The 20,351-nt window shown below is 60.3% G+C and overlaps 2 protein-coding genes across 7 annotated transcripts in view; both read right to left on the reverse strand.

The window, feature by feature from the left end:
* Positions 1-7,536, reverse strand: ACKR1 (atypical chemokine receptor 1 (Duffy blood group)). 2 transcript variants are annotated; one of them, XM_072846729.1, is made up of 2 exons: positions 7,414-7,536; positions 1-1,511 (listed from the first exon to the last, which is right to left on the reverse strand). In XM_072846729.1, the coding sequence occupies exons 1-2, from the start codon at positions 7,534-7,536 to the stop codon at positions 582-584; spliced, it is 1,053 nt and encodes a 350-aa protein (XP_072702830.1). In that variant the 3' UTR covers positions 1-581. The 2 variants fall into 2 exon arrangements, with proteins under 2 accessions (XP_072702830.1, XP_072702831.1); XM_072846730.1 differs by lacking the exon at positions 7,414-7,536 and adding an exon at positions 2,028-2,189.
* The window catches only part of CADM3 (cell adhesion molecule 3), a 26,510-nt gene continuing 9,540 nt past the window's right edge, over positions 3,382-20,351 (reverse strand). Inside the window, exons 2-11 of one of the 5 annotated variants that reach the window (XM_072846726.1) lie at positions 14,647-14,787; positions 14,262-14,414; positions 13,895-14,032; positions 13,487-13,657; positions 12,818-12,908; positions 12,254-12,423; positions 10,208-10,330; positions 8,926-9,051; positions 8,339-8,397; positions 3,382-7,819 (exon numbers count right to left, since the gene is read on the reverse strand). In XM_072846726.1, the coding sequence (XP_072702827.1) occupies positions 7,808-7,819; positions 8,339-8,397; positions 8,926-9,051; positions 10,208-10,330; positions 12,254-12,423; positions 12,818-12,908; positions 13,487-13,657; positions 13,895-14,032; positions 14,262-14,414; positions 14,647-14,787 (1,184 nt within the window). In that variant the 3' untranslated portion in view covers positions 3,382-7,807. Of the gene's footprint in view, positions 7,820-8,331; positions 8,398-8,925; positions 9,052-10,207; positions 10,331-12,253; positions 12,424-12,817; positions 12,909-13,486; positions 13,658-13,894; positions 14,033-14,261; positions 14,415-14,646; positions 14,788-20,351 lie in introns of all 5 variants that reach the window. The other 4 variants (XM_072846724.1, XM_072846727.1, XM_072846725.1 and 1 more) reach the window with 4 other exon arrangements.

Raw genomic sequence — 20,351 nt, forward strand, 5'->3', positions numbered from 1 at the left:
GTCAGGAGCCTGGCCAGAGGTGATGGATGTCACCCCCCGTGCCCCCCTGCACCTCCCAGCCCCTGCCATTAATTGAGCTCGGCGAGCAGCTCTAACAGACATATATATTGTATATAATTCCCACTGGCTGATCTCAGACATGACGCTTATCTTGGCTTGTCAGGAGGGAGTGAAAAATCCCCTGTTCCTTCACATCACCGCTGCCCTTTCTGCCTGCTGAAATCTCCCTGTGGAGCTGGGGGGGGCCAGGGCTGAGTCTTGGGGGTCCTCACGGTCATGTAGGAGCCTGGGGCTGACGCCTCCAGGAGCTTGGGGACATGCTTGAGGCACCCCAGGGCTATCTCCATTGAGCAAATCGAGGCGTCCGGCTCCAAACAGTGGGGCTGAGACCCCAAGGAAAGGGACAGAGGGAGGACAGGCACCAAGCTTGGCATATAACGGGCCCACGTTGCCCTCCCTGGACCCTGGGGGAGCATTGCCTGTGGGGCAGAAACTGCGGGGCTGGTGGGGACATTGTGGGGAGAGGGGATGGTGCTGGGGGCCGGGCCTGGCGTGAGGACCTCGTCTGCATTGCCAGGAGCTCAGCAGCTGCCGCTGGCACCTGCCCCATGGCGGCAGAGCCGGGTGGTGAGCAGCGCTGCGGGCCCCAGGCAGCAGTGCAGCACCCCCAGCCCCTCGCTCAGCCCCAGCACGTAGTCAAAGTGCTCGAAGGTGCCACAGGTGGGCTGCAGCAGCTGGGCGTGCAGGAGGAAATCCACAGCCAGCCCCACGCCATAAGGCACCCAGAGCCCAAAAAAGAGCCAGCTCACGCCAACGCCTGGCTCCCAGCCCGCCCTCAGCCGTGGCATGGCCAGCGTGGCCACCAGCAGCACCGCCGGCAGCAGTAGGAAGAGGCAGAGGCAGAGGACGAGGTGCAGCAGGTATGCTGGGGAGAGGATGTCCACGCTCCGGCGAAGGCAGCTTGTCTCCGAGGCTGCCACCGTGCCGCTGGCGAGAGCTGCTGGCGTTGCCAGCAGCAGCGCTCCAGCCCACACGGCCACAGCCAGCCGCCGGCTCTGGGGGTCCCAGCGGCACCAGGCAGTGCTGCAGGAGCTGCTGCCCACTAGCAGCCCCTGCGCGAAGAGGCTCCAGTGCCACAACAGGTGGGTGAGCCTGCACAGCCCTGTGCCCAGCCGCCAGCCCTGCCCAATGCCCACTGCCACCAGCGGCAACAGGGCAGTGAAGACACCCATTCCCACTGCCAGTTGGGCCACCAGCGCTCGGCTCTGGGGCCAGCCCCAAGCATGGGGCCGCTTGGCCAGTGCCACCACCAGTGCCCCAGTGCCCAGGGTGGCCGCGGCGCAGGTGATGGCCAGGAAGGTGGGGGCCATGTGCTGGAAGAGGGGACAGTACTGGTTGTGGCAGGGTGCGGCATCGTAGTCCAGGAAGGTCACATTGCTGTCGTCGTAGGAGAGGTTGCCCATGATCTCCAGCAAGTCCAGGGAATTTTTGCTCTCCAAGACACTGGGGCTCTGCAAATGAGACCGGTGGGCATCAGGCAGGGACATACCCAGCCGACTGCAGGTGGCTGCATCCCATGGCATCACTTGAGACATCCCTTCCGATGGGCCGCTGCTCCCTGCCATGGAGCTTGTGCCCTGCTGGTGCTGGGGGATTCATGTACAGCCCTGGTGCAGGTTAAGCAGGGCAATTTATCAGGGAGAGACGCGCTGCGGGGAGAGGGGAGGCTGCCTGCAGCTGATACCTTGGGGGTGTGGGATTGTCCTGGGCTGGCCCCTCTGTGCATGAAAGTGCAAATTTTCTTACAGCCTCAAAGGAGGGTTGCAGACCCCCAGTGGGTGCATGCAAACCCCACAGCAGGTGGGTGCAAATCCCACTGAGCAGTCTGCAAGTGAGTGTTTGCCAGCAGTACCCACTGAGAGCCATGGCCCTGCTCACCACCGTGCACCCGCGCAGCCCCAGCCCTCACATCCAGCAGGATGGGAAATCGCTGGGGAGAAGTGGCAGGGGAGGGGAGAGGCACTCACCACCGGGATGCAGTTGCCCATGATCTGTGTCCCAGGACGGCACCCGCTCCTCTGTGTTTGGGATCTCCAATGGGTGCTGTGCGTGGCAGCCAACACTCAGCCCCGCATGCTCACTGCAGGGTGCTGTGCCCACCGGTGCACACTCAGGGGTGCACGCTCTCCAATGGGCACCACGCACAGTGGCACACGCTCTCCAAGAGCCACGTTGCACGGTAGTGCCCGCTGCGCTTGCTCTCCCTTAGGCTGCACTCCTCCCACTCAAAAGGGAGGCGAAGGACTGCAGTAGCGAGATAAGAGCTGCCTCGTTAATAGCAGCCCTCCTGGCCTGGCAATCCCCTTTGCCCGGGCCTGAAGGAAACAGGCGGGCCACCACTGCCGGTAAAGCCGCTGAGCCGCCAGCACAAGCCTGCAATTTCTCGAGCAGGAAACAATCACTTCTTGGCAGAACACCTTAAATTAATTAGGAATTGTATTTACAGGCACCCCAGCTGTGTGGATGCTCCTATTGCTGTCCCCAGCCCAGGCATGTGTGTAGTTTCATCCCAGGGATGCTGGCTGCGTGCAAGCCCGGCTCTGGGGTGCAGCCCGGCTCTGCGGTGCAGGGTGGGTGTTGGAGGTGCAGGATGCAGGCAGCTGCCAAGGGGACCCTGCGGTGCGTGCAGCCTGGGCACATGGTGCTTTCCAGCTCCCATACAGCAAGGAAATCTGCAGCTCTTCCTCGGGACGCCCCAATGGGAGGCCGGATCCTGTGGGGTCACCCTGTGGCACCGGGGCTGAGTCATGGGCTCCCTAGGCTGCAGTGGGCAGCAAGCCCAGCTTGGCAGGGGACCAGCAGGGGCTGGTGACACTTGGTGGCCCTCATGCCTGGTGGGAGCATCCCTGGAGGGTGGTGGGGCTGGAGAAGGCTCAGGGGGTTGGGACTGAGGGTTACTGTCATTTGGGGGGGCTGGTAATTTGGGAGGAGCTGCAGGTCAGGGGCTGGGTGTCTGCAGTGGGGGTCTGGGGGACTAGGTGGGGGTATTTGGGGGTGAAAGGGCTGGAGGTCTGCACAGGGGGTCTAGGGACAGGCAGCTGATGGAGACTGTGGTTTGGGGGGCTGAGGGGGGGCAGGGGTCAAGGGCTTGAGGAGGGCTGAGCTAGGCCTCCATGGGCTGTGCAATGGGCTCAGCCGCATCCCTCCTGTGCTGTGCACTGGGGTGAGCCGCATCCCCCACCAGGCTGAGCTCTGTCCCCTCCCCTGGCCTCGGTGCCCCCAAGCTCCCCCTCACCCTGGGGAGGGTCACAGCCACGACGCTTCCCAGGCCCCGGCAGTGTCCGGCACGCACAGGCAGAAGCAGAGACACGCAGGCAGGTAACGTGTGTAATCCAGATATATTTATAGGATTATTTTCCGAGATTAGCACAGGATATTAGAAAGGTTATAAAGTCACATCGACGTTCGTTGTCTCCCTTTTATGTACATACAAGAACACAGCACAACAACACAGACCGTCCTCTGCCCTGCCCCGCTGCCGCCCCACGGCGTCTCCAGAGCTCCCTACAAATATGGCTTTTGTGTCTATTGAGAGTTCAGTGCCGGCCGGGAAGCGGACAGAGCCTCGCCAGGGCCGGTGAGTGGGACTGAACAAGGCCTGGCTGCAAATGAGGGCCACAGGGTCCCAAATCCTCTTTGCTCCCCCAGTGCTGGCCTTGGCCACGTCCTGGTTTGGATGCCCCGGGCCCAGCATGGGTCACCTTGGTGGCACAGGTTGGACATGGGGCTGGAGGTCCCCTGCCCACGTGGCCAACAAGGAGCCCCCAGCTCCCAAACGGGTTACTGAGGCCCAAGGAGGTGGCTGGTGCCCTGGGCTCTCCCAGCCACGCAATGACACCACCCGGCTTTGCTGGGCGCCAGCAGGGAGGGACAGGAGCTCAGTGTCCCCTCTCCCATGTGACAGCGTGTCTCTCATGTCACCGCCCCGGTAGCACCGCCTGCCCCCTCACTTCTTCCCTCCATGATGCAGCGCATCCACCATCAGCCACATCAGTGCCACCATGTACCCTGCTGCTGCGCCGCTGATGGGGTGTGGTGTCACCCCCATGCCAGCATCAAGGTGTAGCTTCTCGCCCCTTCACACGACCCACATCACCTCTTGTACTTATGACATGGTGTACCCAACCCTCCTTGACAGCCCTGACCCAGTGTACCACAGCGTTGCACACATGTACAAGAGGATGTGCCCCAGACCCAACACAGGGTGTACCCCATCACCGCCCCCACATCACCCTAACACACTTGTGGTGTGGTGCAGCTCACAACTGACACTCATCATGCCCCCACTCATGGCTGTGTACCTGTTCCTCTGTATACGTGTGACATGGTGTATTCATCACCCCAAAAGACTCAACACACAGTGTACCCCACCCATGCCGCTGGGCTCCCAAAATGGCATTTCCCACCACACCTCACACCCATGACACGGTCTATTCATGAGGGCCTCAAACTCGCGAAGTGGTTTCTCCATCATGCTCACGACATGGCGTGTCCCATCATACCTTCCACCGGCAGCACGGTGGGTGCACCATCGCTGCACCCTCCCACACCGTGACGTGCCCCATTGCAGCCTCATGGCCGTGTCCCCCTCACCCCTTGCGCTCATCCCACAGTATCTCCCTCTTCACACGTCTGACCTGGTGTATCTGTCACCCCTCACACGAGCTCTCCCCCACCTTTGTGGCAGTGGGTCTACTGCTCCCTTGCATCTACCAAAGCCCTTTGGCTCCTGCTTGCAGACGCAGCCTCATGTTCATGCTCCCACCGCTCCCAGGACCTGTGATGCCTGGGGCTGTAAGTTCTGCCTCTCGCCATGGCAGGACAATGGGCCCACCCAGGGCGAGACCCAGCCCATCCTTTGCTGATATCTGCTGCAGGCAGCAGGTCCCACCCTGATGCCCTGCCCATGCCTGGTCCTCCCCGTGCTGCATCCTGCCAGGTCCCATACCATGCAGTATCTCAGAAAGGCCAAATCCTGACTTCTCTCACCAGGGCAAGGCGTTGACCACCCGCACCACCCTTGAAGCAGCAGCGCTGGAGAGAAACCGGCCACGGCTGTGCCTGTGCTGCCTTGAAGGAGCACAAACCTCCCTGTCTGACCTCAGCTCCCACTTCCCTTTCCCTAGGGACTAGTTAACCCCCTTCCCTCCCACACCCCAGTGTTGGGGCTTTCTTTGTAACTATCTACAGCACGTAGACCTACAATGAGATTAAATTGTACTTCAAAAGACGTCCTTGCATTTTCATTTGAAGGAATTATGTCTGCTCGATAGTGGATGTTAAAGATCTTCAGCGAAGCGTCAGGTCACACATTCATACACGCTCAGTGTGCAGTGGAGTAGTTAACAGCATCGACATCTGAAGCTTTATCTCCAGCAACAGTTGCATCCCTCAAAACAAGCTCAGAGCTACCATTGGGACTCCAGGCCAACATCCTCCTCCAAAGAGATGGGAAGGGACTAACAACATGGAGAAAACAGCAGGTTTTCTTCGCCATGTACCACGAAGGCTTCGTGCACTTCTCTCGAGGTGCTAACACCCCGCTGCCTGTGTGCTCCTGACACACGATTTAGCCACGATCAACCTAGTCACATCTGTGCACGTGCCACAAACGCATCACTCATTCACACCCTGTGCCTGCCACCGAGCCATGCCTCTTCTTCCTCGTCTGCTTGTCCCCAGCCCCCTTCCAGCCCCACTCGCTCTGCGATGGCTTCCCCGCGGGCGTCCTCCTTGTGCCACGTGCTCGCAGGGTCTGGATGGGAGCAACACCACCTGTCCCACGGGCACTTGGTACTCCACGGTGGAGGACGCAAGCTCTTCCTCTGCCTCCAAAGTGAGGTTATGCACATCACTGAAGGCTTTGGCTCCTTCCCAAAGGGCTTTCCTCCTCCAGACAACCCGAAATCAAGAGGGTGCCCAGCTGAAGGGCGGCTCCTGCAAACCCCTTGTGTCCAGACCAATAGATGCTGGGATCCTGGGAAGGTGGAAAACCTCATCCCAAGGGTGAGGGATGGGGCCTGGCTCCCCGGGGGGTGTGTGGTGTCCTGCAGATGCTGGAGTGCATAGCCCCCTGCAGCCCCACCCTGTGGGTGTGTGGTTGGGGTGGGCCAAGCGGACCCTGGGGACATGCTGGAGAGGTTGGAAAAGCTGCTTGTTTTTGTCTTGGAAGAGATAGTGAAACAGGTAGGGGGTAGGACAAGCTTCCCAAGCCTCCTTGGAGGCCCCCGAACTACCTAGACACTAAACCCAGGCATTTCAGCCGCTGTTGGCTGCAGCCCTTGGAGCCGAGAGGGAAACAGCCTTTTCCAAGCTCACACCTGCCCTGGGAAGGGCCCAGGGAGGGAAGGAGGACAGACAGCTCCGAGAAGCAGACCCCAGTGGAGCCCCTCTGCACATCTCCTCGGCCAGAGGAATCCCAGGCGTCATGCCGCTCTGGGCTGCCTGCGCCAGGGAGCAGGTCATCTCCAGCTCAGCTCAGCTCCTGTGGTGCCACCAGCTGTGTCAGCTCTGGTTGAAGCCACCCTCCGAGTCTAAACTACCTTTCCAGAGGCTCCGGGGGCTCCAGAGCCAGCCAAGTGAAGAGGGAATTGGCGATGGCCGCAGGCCCACCAGCTCTCCCGGCGCTGCCCGGTGCTCCCAGCACAGGTGGCCTCCTGCACTGAACATCTCAATAGATGGTTTAAATTGACATTTCCAATTTGAGAATTTGTAAAGTTGGGGCTTTTTCTCTGGATTTGCCCCCAAACCTCTGCCCTCCCCCCTCCCGCTGGGGTGGGACCAGGGAGCTGCAGTGCCCAGCAGCTCCCAGTCTCTCTGGGGGCCTCAGCGGTTCCCACCCTGGAAGCTCACTCCCCTTCACACATCTACCACACGAGGACAGCTCTCCTCCCGAATGGACACTGTTCAACAAGAACCACCAAGGATAAAATCAGGGCAGGGGCCTGGGGTCCCTCCCCGTTTGGCCCCAGCCGTGTGCCAAGACCTCAGAGGCAGAGATGCTGCCCATTGGCGTCCTGCTCCTGTCCCGCTGGCCGTGCTCCCTGTCCCAGCTGGGGCTGGGGCCATCACGCAGCAGTCGAGGCTGGGGAGAGCAATAGGAACATGGGTCCCGGCTCTCAGTGGGAGGCATAGGGCAAGTGTTCGTGACAGAGGGGCCGTCCAGCTGCCCCAAGCTTGCACCAGAGCCTGGAGCTGATTTTATCCTTGGATGTCAAAGAAACCAAAATGGAGGGAAACAAAGGAAAGAGCTACATCGACCCCAGCCCAACATCCCAACCAAGGGCCCAAAGCAAAGAGCAGCCACGAAACCAAAGCAAAGGTCCAAAGGAAGAAGGAAAGTCGCTCACTCACTGGTTGGTCTGTGTTTTGCGCGAGCGCCGGTCGTGGGGATGGAGGTGCAAGCAAGCAAACAGGGCCAGGGCTTTCGCTGTTCGTAGTAATAACGTTTTGTACAAGTTCAAGAAGAAGCATCATGTCTCAGGCCGGTCGCTCTCTGCTCTCTGTCCCGCCATCCCTCTGTCCGTCCGTCTGCCCGTGCCGGGCGCGAGAGAAAATCTGTTGGGTTGAGTGGGGTTTGTGGTCTGGTTTCCGTTTCCATCGGGGTCTGTTGGCTCCATTTCTCACTCTCTCCAATGCCCCTAGATGAAATACTCCTTCTTGTCGTCGCCGCCGGCTTGGCCGCCCTCTGCGTTGATGATGGCCGTGTCAGCGTCTGGGGCATCATCCGACCCCTTGGCCTCGTGGGTCAGGTAGGTACCTGGGTGGGGAGAGCGGGTCAGCGTCACGGGGGGGCCCTGCTGGCACCCTGCTCCCACGCAAGCAGTGGGAGGCTGGGCTGCCTGGAGGGGCCCCGGTGGCAGAGCCCGAGGGCTGGCTGGAAAGCAGAAGTGAGAGGAAAGTCCTTTGGGCTTGGCCTGAAATGGAAAAGTCACCGGTCTCCCTGGGACAAGCCCTGCCTGGGAACCAAGCCTCACCTAGGCTGCTCAAGGCTTTCACAGTCGTCTCTAGCCAGAGAGTGAAACTGCCTCCCCCTCTTTGCAGGCAGCAGCCCTTGCCTGCATTTCCAGGCACATCTCCTGCCCTCCCCACTGTCTGCCCCTCCCTGCATCCCTGTCCCTGTTCCCCCTCAGAAAACTGGAGGGTGTCTCTGCAAAAGTGCCATCTGCAAGGAGCCTCCAGCTCCTGGCTGCCCCCAGAGCCAGCATGGCGTGGGGCACAGGCAGCAGCTCTGCTGGGCTTGGAGGGCAGGGGTGGGGGGCTCTTACTCACACATCACCTCTGCTGGGTTTTGCCGATGTCTGGATGTGACCGTCTCCCCGTGTCTTATGCACATACCTGCCGGGCGGATGAAAAGTCCAGGGATGGGGAGATGGAAATGGTGGAGGGGAAGGAGGAAGAGGAAGGCAGAGGGCTCGAGGGATGGTGAAGAGGGCAGGGAGAGGGAAGAGGTGGGGTCAGGCACAGACAGGGACAGTGGCACGGACAGTCCCAGGGCGGTGGGTACCAAGCCATGAAGGAGAGATGGAGAAATGGGGCAGGAGCTGCGTCCACCTGGTGCTGCCCTGCTCCAAGGACTTACTGGGACATCTCCACACTAGGGTCGGTGCCAGCACGGGCACAGGCAGCAGCCCCTAAACCCAGGAGAGCTCCGTTGGCTGCGCTGGGTTTCTCCGGACATGGGGCAGGTCTGCAGGACAGGGAGCTGCCTCCCTTCACCCCTGCCCCATGCTGCCCGCTCACTTCAGGGACATAGCCCTGCTCCCAGAGACCCATCGAGCGGGGAGCACGCCCTGTGCTGCCTGCTCTGACGCAGCATGGGGGTCTTGGCTCTGTGTCCCCCCATGCAGCTCCCCCCCCCCGTACCTTTGTGCCTGATCAGGTAGTGTCCCAACACGATGAGAAGACTGAGCAGAAGGAAGACAATGACAGCAACCACCCCGCCGATCACTGCATGGTACGTGCTGGAAGTCGAGGGTACTGGACTGGCATCTGCCCAGATAGCAAAGAGAAAGAAAACAGAGAGAAGGAGACGCTACGGACCCTGCTGCATGGCAGAGGCTGCTGCTCATCCCATGGACCGCCCAGGGCTGCAGGTGGGCACCTTGGAGGGCCCAATCCTGCTCGGCTCAGTGCCATCAGCTCAATCCTGCTGCAGACGAGAGCTGTTGAGGGGGGAGCGAGAAAAGGGAAGGCAGTGGGGGAAGCAAGGAGGGGAAAGCAACGGCCATCAGTGCCGGCTCCGGTGGGGAGTGAGCTGAGAGGAGGCCCGACGACTGCTCTGGGAACCCTGCCTGGGTGAGAGGCAGCTGAGAAGAGCTGTGATGAGCAAACTCATCCCTGTGCCCGGCTGCCTGCAATGTGCCCCAGCAAGCAGCACCAGCAACATACTTTGTGCAGCCCATGATACCTCTGCCTTCAGGCACAGCCACGATCCCACCGCCACATCCTTCACAGTGGGATTTTTGCCCCAAAAGGGGAGGCTGAGTACAGGGGGGAGCCAGCCTTGGCTCACTCTTCCCCTGCACCGTGCCAGCAGGAAGGTGATGTGCAGGCTGGCACGGCCACACACTGCACCCCAGGAGGAAACGGCACCCCAAGGAAAGTGGGACCCCAAGGCCAGTCCCAAGTCAGCGGCATCTTGTAGCGCAGTCTGCGCTGGGATCCTGCATTAGCCCTGGTACACAGGGACAAATCCTCCTTCCACTCCACTCTCATTGTGCCCCGTCAGCTCAGGGGGGACAGAAACATTCAGAGGAGGCGTTCGGACAGGACGGGGTGGGAAAGACAACAGGGGAGGCGACAGGACAGAGGGACGACATCTCACATGGACACAAGGCACAGGTTGCAGCTCACAGGCAGCTGCTGCCACAGCCTTCCAGGAAGAGCTGGAAGGACCATTATGCAGCCCAGGCTCTGGGGCCTCAGCTCTTTCTGTTGCATACCACCACCCCTAAGTGCCGAGATGGTGGCTGCAGTCCACACACGCCAACAAGCAGCTGCACAGGGACTGGAGCCTGGCTGGGCACCTGGGACGTGGCAAGGGTGCCCCTGGCCCAGGGCTGGGCCACCATCCTCCTGTGGAACTTCTCCCGCTGGGCTGGGGAGCAGTGGGTCCGTAAAGAGAGAGAAAAGGAGCTTACGGTACCTTGGATGGGAGCTGGAGTGAAGGATGAAGCGGTGGCCATGGAAGCATGAGAGATGGGCTGGGAAGGGCCTGGCGGAGGGGCTGGAGTGGAGTGAACGTGTGGGGTGGGGAGCTGGGAAAGATCTGGGGAGGACAACAAAAACACAGGGACACAAATCAACCCCAGGAGGTGCCAGTGAGGCATGAGAGAGCCCATCGGAGGGGACCCCAGCTCCCCCCCACCTGATAGGACCTGTTCTTCTCAGCAGCTCTTTCCATGACCCCCTCTCCTCTTCTCCTGCCACCGTCCTCTAGGACATACTGCTGTGAACATCTTCCCCCATCTCCTACCCTGCCAGCACCCCTGGTTACCCCTTCCTCTGTGAGGGACCCCACTGGGACCCTCCTGCCTGGGAGCCCTGGGACTGCGGTGGCTGGAAAGCGTCACCCACTGTGAGGTGCCACCTACACTTTCCTATGCACACCCTCAGGGACCGCTCCATCCCCACTCTCCCTCACTGCTGAGCAAGGTGGCCATTGCGGCAGGGGTGATTTGACAGGGGGAACCAAGCCTAGATGTGGAGCTCCTCTGCCGGGGGCTGTGACACCAAGCAGGTTAGGGACACTGGTGTTCTGGGTGCCGTGTGCTCGTGGATGGTGTCAAGCACCCCGGATGCCACCTGTAGATGGGTGCTAAGCACCCTGGGGGCTGCTGTGCTCCTGAATGAATGTGGAGGGCTCTGGGTGCTGCTGTGTGCTCACAGCTGGGCTCAGGAACCAGCTCCCTGTGCAGACCCCACACCCAGGGGGACAGGAGACACACAAGGGATGATGAAGGAATGACTGCACAGGGTTGGGCATTTAGGGGATCATCCTGGGCAGGTAGAGGGACTCAGGGGGACAGGGTGCCTGAGGTGCCATTGCTGCCACACGCTCCCTCTACCCACAGCCACGTTGGAGGGGAAGGATGCCAACAGTGCCTACAACAGGAGGGGAGGGAAAGGGGATGGGAAAGGGAAGAGCTGAAGCATGTAGGAGTGCTGGAAGATGGAAAGTCCAAGGCTGGTAGAAAGGAAAGAGATGGCAAGAGATTTGGCAGAAGAGGAGGATAACCCCAAATCCAAGGCCAAAACTGCTGGGAAACAGGTTCCTACCAACATGGGAAAGCTGCTGAGCAAGGGCCTGGGTGCTGAGCATAGGAGCTAGGGCAGCACCGCCACCAGATGGGGACAGGCTGGAGAAGTGCTTGCAGCCCCACGCAGCACACAGCTCTGCTCCACCTGTGACACACGGCACTTGGACATAGCAGGGCACAACGACAGCAAACATGGTGGCAGAGCACAGCTGGGGCAGGGGGAGGCAGCAAGGGGATAGCACTGTGCGGGGAGGCGGCGGGTGCTGCCTCTTCCCACACGAGGATGGGTGTTGAGTGGTGATACACCCTGGGGACATGGGATGCAATGCAAGCCTGCGGCTCCAGTGGCTCAGGGCAAGCCATGGGGCCCGTCTCCAGAAGCCTGGGACAGGGCTGCCAGGGCACCTTGTGGTTTGGAGGGGTCGGCGCCATCTGGAAATCCTCTTTGGCTCATGGCAGTGACATGCAGAGGCTTCCTGCCTGCGACAGGCTCAGGAGCACTGGGCTTTCCTCCTGTCCCAGAGACTCCAGCAGAGTCCTGCCTGCAGCCCCCTCATCACACCCTCTCCCGCTCACCATTGGAGGCAACATGGACTGAGCTCAGCCTGGGCCTGTGCCGTGTCCCTGCCCCGAGCCCCCCAAACTGCTCTCTGCCTTTCTCGGCCCCAGGCAGCAGCCCTGCAGTGCGCGGAAGGACGGGGGGCTGGATGTGGCTGGAGGAGCTGGGGATGCAGCGCTCTGCCAGCGAGCGCGCCAGGGCCCAGCTGCATGCATGCACCCACCCTGTGCCACAAAGCCCCCCTCCCACCACAGCGCTCTCTGGATCCGTGCACCCCTTCACAGGGAGACGCAGCCAGGATGGAGGAGGCTGCACCAACCGGCAGCTGCTGGGAGAAGCCAGGTGATGCCGGGTGCCCTGTGGCCCCGCTTACCGCTGACATCGAGGTTGTACTTGGCCACAACGCTGCCCATGGAGCTGGTGGCCGTGCAGACATAGGTGCCGCTGTCGCTCTTGTTGAGGAAGGGGAAGATGAGGACGCTGTCGGAGCTCAGCTGCAGGGGCGCGTCGCTGCCCTCCTTCTCCCACAGGAACTCCTGGGGGCTGTGGAGCGGGATGGCGGTGAGGCACCGCCGCCCTCCCCAGCACCCTGGGAGGGCTGGGGCAGAGCGGAGTCCCTCGAGGGGCAGTGGAGGGGGCAACGAAGGTGTAGGAGTATTTAAGCAGGAGGGAAATATGCCATTTAGAGATGAGCCTGGATGGGTCTGCTGCTTCAGGGAGAGGGCAGGGGCTTTGCCTGTTCTCTGTGGGGCGCCTGGCCCTACCTGGCATCAATGCAAGGCCCGTGCCCGGCCCTGAGCCCACACAGTGCTACCTGTGATGCCCTGCCCGAGCTCTGGGGAGGGCTAAGTGGTGGTTTTGGGAGCCTGGCAGCAGGAGGACAAGTCGGCCAGGGCCTGGTGGGGCTGAGCAGGAGGAAGGCGAGGGAGGGCCTTACATGGGATTGCCCTGCCCGTCGCACTGCAGCTGGAGCTTCTCGCCTTCCCGCGGGTACTGGGGATGTGGCTCGATCTTCGCTGTCGGCTTGTCTGAAAAAGGAGGAGAGGCACGGCTGGGTGACTGCCTGTCCCTGCCCCACACTACGCAGGGGCCTGCGAGCACCCCAAAACCCTGCCCCTGCACCCTGTCCCAGCTCTGCGTGTGCAGCGTGAGTGTACCTGTGGGTGGTAGGGTGCACTGGAGCGGAGGTCAGCACTCTGGGGGTGCACAGTGCAGCTCCCACATCCTTCACCCTGACATCACAGGGGACACACAAGACAAGGGGAATGGGGACAGGCAGGACACGGGAGGTGGTGCAGTCAGGTAGCAGGGGGTGGCACAGACAAGTCTCAGAGAGATGGGGACAGACAGGGGAAACCAAGGGCATGCATGTGCAGGGAAGTGTCACCGTGCAATACCCCTATGTGTGACAGGACTGCTGTGCACGCAGGTTGATGAGCCTGTATGCATGTATGTGATGGCTGTATGTACATGTAAATGGAGGGCCATATGTGTGATGTCTGCTGAACTGTGGTGATGCTGAGGCCTCCTCCATCTCTCCCACCCTTCCACAGCCCTGTCCCCTTCCCCATGCGGCCCTGTCCCGTCATCCCCATGCGCCACGTACAGTGGACCTGCAGCTTCTGCGTGGTTGACCTCTCGGAGTTCTGTAGGGACTCGTGGTCCACAGTGCAGGTCACCTCGGCTTCATTGTCCTCCTTGGTGACACGGAACTCCACCCGACTGCTCACGGTGAAGGTCTTTCCATTGGGGTCCTCCACCACCTCGGTGCCCTCGTCTGTGGGGACAGGGGACTGTTAGAACTGATGGACACAGTACCCCAGCAGAGGCATGAGGCCGACATGCGTGCTGAATGGGGGAGACCCTGTCCCCATCCCTTTGTTGGCAGTAGCATAGCATGCCAGTGTGGTCCAGCACCGGGCACATCTGCAATCCCTGGTGCCTCACCTGTCTCCATGGAGTTCCCCAGCCACCCCAGTCCCTCAGGGCAGAGCCCCACTGCTTGGGCACCCACCCTTCAGCTCCTTGTTGCCCTTCTTCCACCGGAGCTGGGCCGCAGGCTTGCTGCCAGATGACCGGCAGGTCAGCCGGGCTATCTTCTCCTCATCGATGGGCTGCTCATGGCCAAAGATTTGGGGTTTCTGGGGGATTCCTGGTAGAAGAGGAGGCAAGAAATAAACCGGCCTATTAGCTGTGTGCGTGCTGCCACCCAGAGATGGATGCACATGCAGAGACACGTCAATAAACACAGCAAGGATGAGTTAACGGGTAGGGATATGGGAGCAGCAGAGATGAACGGCTGTCTAGACAGCATCTTGCAGGCAGGGCAGTAGCAGGCAGGAGGCCGGGAGCAGGGGAGGGGGCTGCCACCAGTGGCTTACCCAGCACGGTGACCAGGGCCTTTGCAGTCCGCACGGGCATGGTGAAGATGGAGCAGGTGTATTCCCCCTCATCCGACAGCACCACGTCACTGATGCTGATGGTCAGCTCGTTGGGTGTGGACCTCTCCAGCTGGATCCTGTTATCTCGCAGGGCTGGGAGAAAAAGGACAACAGGGTGACAGACAGGTTCAGTACCACCACACTCCTCTGCTAGCTCATATTTTGCCCGGTGGCATCACTGTAGGTGGGGAGCAGGAGGGAACATCACCCTCTGGGCCACTATCTGCCCTGGTCCACTTTCCCTCTGCCCCACCATCACTCCAGTCCTGGAGCTGGCTCCTATCCATGAGGCAGCCTCTCCCATCCCCAGTTCCTGTGCACGTACCTCGTTTCTCCCCAAAGTAGAGGGTCTGCTGGGCAGGGTTGGACCACTGCAGTGAGGAGTCATCGGGATCCTCCACCTGGCACTTGAGCACCACTGTACCACCGGCCACCACGGTCTCATCTGATGTCGTGGGCTGGCTCTCTGGATGCAGACAGGAGAGATTAGTGGAGGCCCTGGGCATCGCGTCTCCCCAGGTGTGCACGAGCATCACTGAGCAACCAAGGGAAGGGTGGGAGGAACACAGTAGCATCCCCAAAACCCCCAGGATAAGTACAGGTCCAGTGCTGGGGCAAATACAGCTTGCTTGGGACAAACATTTTTCCAGCTGACCCCAAGCCCTGGATGGCTGGGCTACACAGACTGGGGTAGGGGGACCGGGTCACCCTGGCTCAGCTGCTCTGGGTGGCAGCATGGAGGGGCATGGGGAAGAGGAGCAGGTGTTAGCAGAGGTCTGGCTGGATCCAGAGAGACCGTCAGTGCAAGTGTATGCCAGTGTGCATGTGTGTCTATCTGGGAGCATGTGTACAGCCCCTTGAGCATGGATGTGTGCACACACGTGTGCTCGTGGGTGTGTGTCCCTCTTCAGGGACAAGGGGTTCCTATCGCACAGGCAGCATGCTTGGAGCAGAGCCATCCTGTGCACCCTGGGGACAACAGGGACCTACTCACGGGCCTGCGTCAGCTCAGGTCTCCCACTGCGATCCCATTCCCCAGCAGGGAATGACCCCACTACAGCTGCAGAAGGAAGGACCAGTAGGCAGGATCCGTCCTGCTGCCCAACCTGCAGCACCTGCTGGGACAGCAGCTCCCGGGACCCTGCTGTCCCCAGGCAGTAGCTCCATGCCAATCTGCACAGAGACATTGGTGTCAGGCCTGGCTCTGAGCACAGCCCCTGGGGCTGCTGGAAGGTACAGGCAGCTGGTGCTTGCCAGGCGTGAGCGGATCCAGGCAGGAGCAGGGGTATGCCAGGAGGCAGCAGGAGAGCCTGGCACTAGCACAGCCACCGGCTGAAGGCGCCTGGGGAGGCAGCAAGCTCTGCTCCACTGCCCTGGCAGTGCTAGCAAGCCAGGGCTCACCCCGTGGTCCCTCCGTGCCATCCCACGCAGTGGGATGCTCCACCGGTCATCTCCACCCCTGCCTCCAGCAAACCAGCCGAAGTCCATTGAGTGTGGCCTGTGGGGTGCAGTCAGTGGCCCACTCTCCACGTCATTCCTTAAGAGGATTTTCTCTTGCTCATGCTGCTCCTGGGCTGTGCATATCCCTTCCCAGACTGCATTTCCTCAGCTAAGACATTGTCCTTTGCTTCCTTCAGGCTCCTTGGAGGGCTCCACACTGCCGAGCATCCCAAGGGCAGAGAACAGCAGCAACACGATCAGACAACCCCCCTGCCTGCCCCCAAGGACAGACGTTTTGGGAAAGCTGATGTGCCAGTGAGCTGAGCTGCACAGGGAGAAGGGGGACGCTGGCTCTCCCAGCCTGGGGGCTGCACACCCTCCTCACCCAGCTGGGTCCACAGGCAGCCACATGGACAAGAGGGAGGAGCACAGATGCTGCTGCTGCTGCTATTTGCACTTTGTTCGTGTGCTGGACACAGGGCTTCACAAAGTGTTGTCTTCTATCTCAGCCCATGTTACTCATGTTTAGGCAGGGACTCAGCCTCAGGACCCCCAAGCCTTGGGTGATCCTGCCTGTGTGCCCACACAGCCTGCAGCACAGTCCTGATTTCACAGGCTTGTTTTCCTGTGTGATATTCACTGCCTGGGAGAACCTCCAGTTATTGGAAGGAGAGGGGTGGAAGCAGCTTTGTCTGAATTTCCCCATTTTCCACTCAGGATGGTGAAGGGAAATATTTTCCTTTGCTCACATTGCAAATTCCCCAAAGCTACTGCAAGGAACAGGAAGGAGTGAAGAGGTTTTGGAGGAGGGCAGGAGGACAAGGCTGCCAGGCTTCCCAGGGACCGCTTGGCTTGTGTTAAACTCCAGGAAAGCTTGGGCTGGAAAGCACATGAATCCCTCCCTGCCCACTCCCAGCAGCCACGATTACCAGAAATGCATCAAATTCAGATTCAAAATATTCCCAGGGTGAAGACTCTCTCAAGCCCCAGGAAACTCCCCATCACTAATGCTAATATTCCATGCTTGCTATTGAAGTTTTGCTCCTCTCCACCTGCCTGGGTTTGATGGCCAGCCCTCAGCTATCACTACACTCCTGCCCTGACAGCTGAAGAGCCTCTGGTTCACATCTCCCTTCCCTGCAGATATTTACAGGTGGTGATCAAACCTTCCCCACGCACCAGCCAGAGCACCTGAGCCTCGCTCCACAGCATGTTCCCAGGTGCTGATCACAACCCAGACTCTTCCCCAATGCGTCTCCAGCTTGCTCAAGGCCTGGGTACAGTGGGAGCTCCGGCCAGGACCACTGGGACCCTCGATGCTGGGGATGTCACTGGGGGAGCAGGACTGCCCCCTTTGCCGTGGGGGACACGTCTCTGCCACGTCACATATTGGGGTCTGCAGCTCAGCCAGGGGTGGAGGCCACAGCTCTCTGTCCGCTCCTCCCAACTGGGGAGATCTGTCTGTCAGCTTGTTTTAATTTGGTTAACGATGCCTTTGTGCTGCTACTACCGTAATTAGAGGATTAGGCTGTTGCAAGCCGCTGTTGTCCAAACTCACATCACTCCAAGTGGGATGCAATTGAGGACAGGGTCTAAAACCCACACAGAACAGACCCAATCTCTTAACACAATTACCATCACCTGCCACAGCACTGGCCTCATTAAGGTATTAGTGTAGGGAGACATTAAACAGAGCAAGGTGTGTTTCCCCCAGGGGCAGGGGCCAGGCAATGCCACCCACACCCCCAGGCTGGGTGACACACAGGGCACCGAAGAAACCCATCAAAGCTCCAGCTGGGCCTTGTTGACGACCTCCCTTCACCCTCCCTGGCTCACAGCTGTACAGCCAGGACCACCAAGATGTGTCTCCAACCCCCCTGGAGACCATGCTTCCACCAGAGCTGCAAAGCCGCATCCAGCTCTCCTGCCCGCGGCTCATGTGGGGTGGGGGACACAGCCCTGCACCGGCCCCTGCGGCAGAGCCCCTCCAGCCCGCTGCACGGCACCCTCCGGCACGACCTAGATACTCGGCTCGCCTCCGCGCCACGCACCCGACAGCTTGGAGGAACAGATGGGCACGGCTGGGCCGCTGCGCCAGTGCGGCTTGATTTAATTAAAAACCACCGCGGCTGTAACCTGCTGGCCCTTGACAGAATAGGGGCAGAGCCACCGTGGGAGCTGCTGTGGGGCCAGGAGAGGAGAGGGCAGCAGGACCCCAGGAGCACCGAGTCCCACCATGGGGAGCTTCACCCCCTCCCACTCCTGCCACGGCCCATGAGGAACAAGGCACGGCCTGCAGGGTCCCTGTCCCTCCACAGCCTCACTGCCACCCTCACAGGCAAGACCCCCTCTGGCAGGGCACGCGGGGGGCACCAGGGGCAAAGCTGCCAGCCCATGGCTGGGGACAGCGGCATACTGAGAAGGAAGATGCCTCACGTACCATGACTGCTCCCAAAACCAGCAGCTCCAGCCCCGGCACAGCCCAGCGCATCCTTCTGGTCAGATCCTGGGGGTTCCCAAGGAAGGTGAAGGGCAGCTTAGGCCACCCTGCTCACACCGCAACAGCCATTCAACAGCATCACGAGGGATGCTGCTATGAGAAAGCAGGCACCCGTTACACAGGGGTCTCAGGCCCCCAGGGGGCTCTGGGCAGCATCCCAGGGGCTCGGAGGCATCAGGGGGAGCAGAGCCCGATTGCTCTGGAAAGCTGGCTGCAGCAAAAGCTTTCAGGTCTTCTTGGCACGCTGGTTAGAACAGCCCCTACGAGCCCAGGGACAGGTGCCGGACGCTCAGGGAAGTATCCGCCCTCACCATGCCAGTGACTGCTGCCAGCACGGAGCTGCTGCCACCTGACAGCCCAGGCTGGCACAGTCCCCTCGCCCTCCCTCTGGGACACTGCTCGATGGCCAAAGGAGCCCCTGGGGCCGCCCCGCCACCATGGTCTGAGGGGCTGCGCAGCCTCAGCCCTAGCACACTGGCAGGGCTTGGCCCCAGGCTGCACCGGAGGACAGCTTCCGCTCTCATATCAGGGCAAAGGAGGCGAGTGCACAGCCCCAGGGATGCCAGCATCACTCCACAGGGATGGGGTGAGGCAGGAGAAGCATGCCGTGTTTGAATCCAGCCTTCCCTACGCCATGCTGGGCTCAGGCAGGTACAGCCAGCCCAGGACCCCCGCTGCCTGCATGGCCAACAACCCTCCCATGCTCATGGCTCTCCTCTCCAGGAGGGGGAAGCAGATCCCTCAGATCTACGCCTCCCAGCTCCCAGGGGCCACCCAAGCCTTGCTGGCCACTTCAGGCCCCTTGCTATCATCCTGCAATAGGGTGAAAAGTTGTTTTGCAGATGGCAAGCCAGCAGCAAGGTGTCCTGGCAGGCATAGGACCCAGCTCTCCCTCCACAGGACCCTCCTGGAAGAGGCCCAACCCACCACAGGCAGGGACACTGAAGGCTCAGTTACTGCCTCAGACACAGGGACAGGCAGAGCAACCTCGGGCACCCCACAAAACACCACAGCAAAGGCTTCACCAGGTCCCCTGGTTTTGGCCAAGAGCTGCTGCCCTTGATTGTTTCAGATCCCAGTCGGCACATTGAAATTAGAGAAGCACTCCACAAAAATCAATATTTCATTAATTAAACCTGTGCACTTTTGCAGGGGGGCTGCATTATGAGGGGAAAAACAATGTACACATCTCTCCCGGCTCCCTGAGCCCAGCAGCAGGACCTGCTGGCACACATGTCCCCTTCCAGCACAGACCCTTCTCAAAAAGGTCTGCAGCTCTGCTGCTTCGAGCCCCAGGACACTCTCATGCAGACACACAAATCCTCTGCAGCACTGCATCTCTGGGGGCTTTTGCAACAAAACGCCATGGCATGCCTTCTGCCTTCCAGGAGCAGTTTCACCTGGAGCATCCTCAGGGAAGCAGCAAGCGATGCCTGGGAAGAGCACTGCAGCCCAACAGCCCTCACAGTGCATCTGGAGGACACCCTGCAGCCCACACCAACCTCGGCAGGGCAGAACATTTGCCGAGGCACGCCAACAACTGGAGGCACTTCAAGCGGCTACCAAGGTCAAGACAGGCAGGAGCTGGAGCCAGCAGGACCCTCTCCCAGCCTCTGCCGGGTACGTCCGCACCATGCCCATCTGAGCCTGCAAAAGCGTTTCTGTTGGAGCAGAAGCAGCCCCAGAGGAAAACAACCACTGCTCGAATCCCTCAAACACCTCTGGTCTGCAACTGTGGCCCAAAAAACACCACTTGCCATTTTTCTCATTCTTTTCTATTTAGTCTAGTTTTGTCATCATAAAGATCCAATTTATCTCTGTAGACACAGAGATTTTCTAAGGTTAGTTCCCCTCTCCGAGGACTGTATTTTAATAATTCACTCAGCAGCCATGAACTGCAAAGCTCCATTTCCAGCCACAGGCATCCTTCCTGCATGGTGACACCAGAGCAGCCTGGCCAAGGTGGCAGTTTTGAACTCGGCGGATTGTGAACCTGGCCAAGCGGGCTCAGACATCTGCTGTGCAAGCTTGCTTGCAAGCTGATTTCAGCAGTGTGTGAATCCACAGTCTGGGATACCCAGAGCCCAACT

This window comes from Ciconia boyciana, chromosome 26 (assembly GCF_034638445.1).
Source record: "Ciconia boyciana chromosome 26, ASM3463844v1, whole genome shotgun sequence".
Classification (NCBI taxonomy): domain Eukaryota; kingdom Metazoa; phylum Chordata; class Aves; order Ciconiiformes; family Ciconiidae; genus Ciconia; species Ciconia boyciana.

Coding starts and splice junctions, on each gene's coding strand:
- ACKR1 (XM_072846729.1), bottom strand. CDS start 7,536: ATGATGCTTCTTCTTGAACTTGTACAAAACGTTATTACTACGAACAGC. Junction 1,512..7,413: donor CGCAAAACACAGACCAACCA/GTGAGTGAGCGA, acceptor TCTCATTTGCAG/AGCCCCAGTGTCTTGGAGAG.